Here is a 7,451-nt window from a genome sequence, read left to right as displayed (position 1 = left end):
TGGATGGACACCAGCAGGGGCAGGCAGGGGATATGTGAGGAATGTCCAGACTGCAGGCCTTTCTACACCACGCAGTGTGTGCTATGTACAGTATATGTGATGGAAGGGAAGACCAGCCGCACCTTACATCTTTAGGCGATGCACACAGACACTTATAAATTATGACCTGATTTGTTCTGACAGCGCTGTCTTTCACTCACACGCACACGCACATACACACACGCAAACACACACACACACACACACACACACACACACACACACACACACACACACACACACACACACACACACACACACACACACACACACACACACACACACACACACACACACACACACACACACAGGAGTAGCAAGGCCAGGGGCAGCCCTGGAAACTGTGGAGTAATAGAGAGAGTGAAGAATGTGGAGAGGTCAGGGACAAGGTCAGGGATTAAGCCAGGCCAGGGCTCACACATACTCTACAAGCGGGTGAGCCTCACTCCACTCCAGACAGACAGAGGCTTACTACCAGTTTCCAATACACAGATTAAGCCTAGGTCTACTCTAGGCCTAAAAACCAGCATGGCTGAGAAACAGGTTCCATTCTACCCATAGTGTTTGTTACCTTGTCAATACCCATTGTTGAAAGTATTTTAGGGGTTTACACCCACCTATCATCAGAGTTATTGAAATAGTCAGTGGGCAGAGCTGTCACCATAGTTTGGTTAGTGTCTAAACAGAGAGTAGAGAAGTTTGAATGGCCTCCAGATTGTCTTCACTTATTCAGAGTGTTGAAATGCTCCTCTAAAGTCCTAACAGACGCCACAAATAGACCTGTTCACTGCTGCTCTCCTTGTCACACCAACAGCCTGTCCTCTCTTCTCAGCCCAGTGTCCAGCAGCCAATATTAGCCCTGCTGGAAATGTCTGGCTGGGTGACCAACAATATTCAGAGTGATAACAGCCATGCTGATGTCACTGTCGAGACTCAGAAGACACATTTAGTCGGTCTGTTTGAGAGAGAAAAGAGAGAGCGGGAGGGGGGAGAGAGAGTATTCCTAATAGATGTAATTACAAGCTTATTGTAAACTCTTCTCAATGCCAAACCAACATGGAGTCAGACAGTATTCTACAGCTGTGAGTGAATACCAGGAGAATAACATTGGTCTGATGGCTCCACATCAATAACTATAAAAACAATCATCTGCTTTCAGGTTAAATCCTTTCAATACCCTCGCTATTTATAAGCAGTGCCTCTCAAATATTTAGAAGCCAGTGTAAGCGGGTAATTTGTGACTGACTAATGATCCTTACAGTCTGTCTAATTACAGCAGTTGAAAAGGGATTCGTCCGTTTTCATTTCTTAAAGGCCCACGTTAATAAAAGTGTGTCGTTTAATTAAGGCTAACGTTTCTTCACATAATATAACACCGCACTGAAGGCCGCAAGCCTGATGTATCTGAATATTTTCATTACACCCCCGCAATGTAATTAATAAGACAACAATATCGGTGTGCAGTGCCCGTGGTTTGGAATGCGAATGGCAAACCCATGCAGCTAATGTACAAAGCCACTAATAAACAATATGGAAATAGAGGGACCCAGATGGCCCCTGAGGGCCAGACCATTCTGACACAATCACAATCACAGTGCATTAATGAACACAGAATGCTCCTTCTTCTCGGAAATGTGAGAGAGAACACCAAACCGGATTACATAGAGAGAGCAGACAGAGCCCAAAGCCAAGTCCTTCAGCACTTTGGGGAAACGGTTCTGAATCGGAGAGAGGATACACTGCGGCCTCCTATACATTACAGACAGAAGGTTATTGCTGATATGGAGAGGCTTTGAGAGCTATTATCAGGCAGCACAAACAATTATGGGTGTTGATAATGAGAGAATGAGAGCGGCCTTTGTGGGCGGGGGTCTCTGTAGAGGGAGCCCCTCTGGTGTGAATAGAGCCAGGAACACTGTGGCTCCTCCCTCTGGCTGGTGTGGCCGTGTAGTCATTAGCTTGTGATAAGACAGGACAACAAGGAGGCAGGGAGGAGGAGAGGGGGATGTTTACTGGAACAGAGATGGCTCTGACTGGAATATAGGAGGAAAGCAGTGAATCTCAACCTAATGCTCAGGTACACTATACTTTAACGCAGTCATTTGAATGCCAGATTTGTGACCAGAATCCTGAATGATTTCACCTTTGAGTGAAGCATTCCATAAAATCACTACCCTGGCAAATGTGTGTGTTGTGGGAATGCATGCCATGTCAACATTATGTCGGCCATGATAGCAGCAAATATATATTCAGTCTGCAGTCATGATGTTGTTTTCTGTGTGATTGACAGCTGCATCTGCCAGCCCTATGAGTGCAGCCAGGCATTCTCTTGTGTTCCTGCCCTGCATGAGCGATCATGGGGTCCGCCCCCGACCCTGGGCTGCTGGGTCAACGGGGCATCTCACTATTCCGACACGTTTCGGAAGTGGCGGAGGCCAGGGATTGTCTCTGGCCAGCAGGGAAGATGGAGAGACACCAGGATAGACAAAAGGAGGAGAGGATGAGCGTGAGGGCGGAGGCCTCCGTCTCTTTCATTGAGAGGAGCCGTCTAGACATCAATGTTCCACAGGAGAGCAGGGCCTCTTTTAAAGATGACTTTGAGAAACTCTTTGCTGGGAAAATAGAGGTGGGGGTCAGAGTCAGTGATCAGTGGGATTGAAATAGACCCTGACCTTAGTGGTATAACAAGATGTAGGTTCACTGACGACAGTCATTGTCATTTGTTTACATGTGACATCATGCACTGATTCTATGCACTGCTGGGAAAATAGAGGTGGGGGTCAGAGTCAGTGATCAGTGGGATTGAAATCTAGACCCTGACCTTAGTGGTATAACAAGATGTAGGTGAACCTCCAAGATGTAGGTTGATAAGAGACTGTAATGTTCTTTGCTTCACGGAAACATGGCTCACTCGAGACACTCTATCGTAGTCGGTACAGCCAGCTGGTTTCTTCACGCATCGCGCCGACAGAAACAAGCATCTTTCTGGTAAGAAGAAGGGCGGGGGGGGGGGGGTATGCCTTATGATTAACGAGACGTGGTGTGATCATAACAACATACAGGAACTCAAATCCTTCTGTTCACCTGACTTGGAATTCCTCACAATCAAATGTCGACCGCATTATCTACCAAGAGAATTCTCTTCGATTATAATCACAGCCACACAATATTCTCCCCCAAGCAGACACATTGATGGCCCTGAACGAACTTCATTTGACTCTATGTCAACCACATATCCTGAGGCTGCATTGATTGTAGCTGGGGATTTTAACAAGGCTAATCTAAAAACAAGACTCCCTAAATTCTATCAGCATATCGATTGTGCAACCAGGGCTGGTAAAACCCTGGATCATTGTTATTCGAACTTCCGCGACGCATATAAGGCCCTCCCCCACCCTCCTTTCGGAAAAGCTGACCACGACTCCATTTTGTTGCTTCCAGCCCATAGACAGAAACTAAAACAGGAAGCTCCCGCGCTCAGGTCTGTTCAACGCTGGTCCGACCAATCTGAATACACGCTTCAAGATTGCTTCGATCACGTGGATTGGGATATGTTCTGCATTGCGTCAAACAACAACATTGACGAATACGCTGATTCGGTGAGCGAGTTTATTAGCAAGTGCATCGGCGATGTCCTACCCACAGCAACTATTAAAACATTACCAAACCAGAAACCGTTGATTGATGGTACCATTCGCGCGAAACTGAAAGCGCGAACCACTGCTTTTAATCATGGCAAGGTGACCGGAAACATGACCGAATACAAACAGTGTAGCTATTCCCTCCGCAATCAAACAAGCTAAGCGTCAGTATAGAGACAAAGTAGAGTCGCAATTCAACGGCTCAGACACAAGAGGTATGTGGCAGGGTCTACAGTCAATCACATATTACAAAAAGAAAACCAGCCCCGTTGCAGACCAGGATGTCTTGCTCCCAGACAGACTAAACAACTTCTTTGCTCGCTTTGAGGACAATACAGTTCCACTGACACGGACCGCTACCAAAACCTGCGGACTCTCCTTCACTGCAGCCGACGTGAGTAAAACATTTAAATGTGTTAACCCTCGCAAGGCTGCAGGCCCAGACGGCATCCCCAGCCGCATCCTCAGAGCATGAGCAGACCAGCTGGCTGGTGTGTTTACGGACATATTCAATCAATCCTTATCCCAGTCTGCTGTTCCCACATACTTCAAGAGGGCCACCATGAGCTAAACAACTACCGCCCCGTAGCACTCACTTCCGTCATCATTAAGTGCTTTAAAATCATATCACCTCCACCCTACCTGACACCCTAGACCCACTCCAATTTGCTTACTGCCCCAATAGGTCCACAGACGATGCAATCTCAACCACACTGCACACTGCCCTAACCCATCTGGACAAGAGGAATACCTATGTGAGAATGCTGGTTATTGACTACAGCTCAGCATTTAACACCATAGTACCCTCCAAACTCATCATCATGCTCGAGAGCCTGGGTCTCGACCACGCCCTGTGCAACTGGGTGCTTGACTTCCTGACGGGCTGCCCCCAGGTGGTGAGGGTAGGTAACAACATCTCCACCCCGCTGATCCTCAACACTGGGGCCCCACAAGGGTGCGTTCTGAGCCCTCTCCTGTACTCCCTGTTCACCCACGACTGCGTGGCCATGCACGCCTCCAACTCAATCATCAAGTTTGCAGACAACACTACAGTGGTAGGCTTGATTACCAACAACGACGAGACGGCCTACAGGGAGGAGGTGAGGGCCCTCGGAGTGTGGTGTCAGGAAAATACCACACACTCAACGTCAACAAAACAAAGGAGATGATTGTGGATTTCAGGAAACAGCAGATGGAGCACCCCCATATCCACATCGATGGGACAGTAGTGGAGAGGGTAGTAAGTTTTAAGTTCCTCGGTGTACACATCACGGACAAACAGAATTGGTCCACCCATACAGACAGCGTGGTGAAGAAGGCGCAGCAGAGCCTCTTCAACCTCAGGAGGCTGAAGAAATTTGGCTTGTCACCAAAAGCACTCACAAACTTTTACAGATGCACAATCGAGAGCATCCTGTCGGGCTGCTGGTACGGCAACTGCTCCGCCCACAACCGTAAGGCTCTCCAGAGGGTAGTGAGGTCTGCACAACGCATCACGGGGGGCAAACTACCTGCCCTCCAGGACATCTACACCACCCAATGTCACAGGAAGGCCATAAAGATCATCAAGGACAACAACCACCCAAGCCACTGCCTGTTCACCCCGCTATCATCCAGAAGGCGAGGTCAGTACAGGTGCATCAAAGCAGGGACCGAGATTCTGAAAAACAGCTTCCATCTCAAGGCCATCAGACTGTTAAACAGCAAGCACTAACACTGAGTGGCTGCTGCCAACATACTGACTCAACTCCAGCCACTTTAATAATGTAAAAATTGATGAAAAATTTATCACTAGCCACTTTAAACAATGCCACTTCATATAATGTTTACATACCCTACATTGCTCATCTCATATGTATATCCTGTACCCGATATCATCTACTGCATCTTGCCTATGCCGTTCTGTACCATCACTCATTCATATATATATGAATATATATATATTCATACATATATATATCTTTATGTATATATTCTTTATTCCTTTACACTTGTGTGTATAAGGTAGTTGTTGTGAAATTGGTTATTACTGCATTGTCGGAACTAGAAGCACAAGCATTTCGCTACACTCGCATTAACATCTGCTAACCATGTGTATGTGACAAATAACATTTGATTTGATGAAATAATAATAATAATAACTGCTGTTGGATTGAACGATTTTCATGTTTGAGTTACAGGGAATTACAAGATAATACTTTTTTCTAGATTTAAATGACAGCACCCTTTTAGACAGCAACGTTTTAATTGTATATTTTTAAATTAAAATGAGTTTCATTATTTGTTATTTAAGTACTTATTTTTTGTGTTTTTCAGTATTTTCAAATATGGTCAAAATCAAATACTTCTATTGGAAGTTTTTGAAAGCATGTTCAAATAATGTCCTATAAAGCCTACTATTTGAAAAAAAAAAATATATACTTATTTTCAAACACGTTATTTCAAATACACCTAGGACCTGGGTTCAAATGCATGGGAGTATTTATTTGTATTTCCGAATCCATGCCAATATTCAACTACTTGTATTTTCAAATAAAAATGTATGTACAAGTAATTTGAATAATGTAAATAGTATTTGGACCCAGCTATACTTTCAACATCTACATGAATCTCAAATCACATTCTGTGGTCACTGGTACAAAGCTCTGAAAATATTGTGTTTATGGCAAAGTTTGTTCGATGTACAGTGTGTATGTTTTCTGTTGTCTTCTCCACCACAAATTGACAGTGTGTGTGCGTCTGTGTGCCTTCACATGCTTTCGTGTCTGTTCTTCATGGTGTCCCTTCCTCTCCACAGCAGCTGTACAGGGAGCATGTGGGGGGGTCAGGAGAGGAGAAGGTAATGGTCCACGGCTATGTTTTGAACACATACTTACTGGTTCTTTAATACATCTTTGACCCCCCCCATGGGGTCATATATCCCAAAACAACTGTGCAGCCCCGCCACCCACAGTGCCTGCTGCCTGGCTGTCACAGAGAGGAGAGGCTCTGTCACCCACCAACTGCACTCTACCCAATACCCTTGAGCCCTCATATAATTAGTGGTGGTATGGTTCCAAGGGGTTCTCTCTCTTTTAACTCCTGCTCCTTTACTGCATGTTGAGTGGAACTGGACAACCATCTGCTCTCCTTTAAAAATGTGGGTATTTACACTCATGCATACTGTGTACTGTAATGTATTGTTATACAGTGAGGCCATATATCTTTCCCAGCATGATTATATAGCACCACAGCACTGTTTATGCTATTTGTTTGCCTAATTCAATGATTCCGCACTATTATGATGGTCTTACATTTAGTCACATTCCTTCCTGTCTTAAAGATACACTCAGACATAAAAAACTATAACTATATGGAACCTTTGTCAGTCTTGTCTTATCTTTTTATCAGTGTTCTCCAGTAATACAAGTTAAATAGTGCTTGAGCCAAGTATTATCTAGTCAAAAACATTGAATTCACAAGAGTATAAAACATCAAATTAAAAACATTGACAGGTCAGGGAATCAGCCTCAAAATCCTTCATCAGTGATTTAAAAACACCAATCGGGACAAGTTCTTCCAGTTTAAAAGTATTTTGTAAGGTGTTCCAAGACGATGGCGCAGAGGACATAAAAGCCCTTTTACCAAATTCAGTTCGGACATTTGGAAAAGTTAGCAGGATAAAGACCAGCGAACGAAGAGAGTACCCACCACATTTCCGAACAATAAAAATGCACAAATAAAAAGGTAGTAAACCCAAAATGGCTTTGTAAATAAAAGTATACCAGTGAC

The 7,451-nt window shown here is 44.7% G+C and overlaps 1 protein-coding gene across 1 annotated transcript; it reads left to right on the top strand.

Annotated features, from left to right (window-relative positions):
- Positions 1–2,010: 2,010 nt before the first annotated feature.
- On the top strand, positions 2,011–7,029 carry LOC149972844 (uncharacterized). The gene is made up of 2 exons (XM_090215886.1): positions 2,011–2,116; positions 2,330–7,029. Exon 2 carries the CDS (start codon positions 4,846–4,848, stop codon positions 5,392–5,394), a length of 549 nt encoding a protein of 182 aa, XP_090072012.1. The 5' UTR covers positions 2,011–2,116; positions 2,330–4,845; the 3' UTR covers positions 5,395–7,029.
- The last annotated feature ends 422 nt before the right edge of the window (positions 7,030–7,451 follow it).

This window comes from Oncorhynchus mykiss, chromosome 22 (assembly GCF_057628025.1).
Source record: "Oncorhynchus mykiss isolate SJ-2025 chromosome 22, ASM5762802v1, whole genome shotgun sequence".
NCBI lineage: Eukaryota > Metazoa > Chordata > Actinopteri > Salmoniformes > Salmonidae > Oncorhynchus > Oncorhynchus mykiss.
Note: the sequence above shows the minus strand (reverse complement) of the source record. Positions and strands in the feature narration are given on the sequence as shown.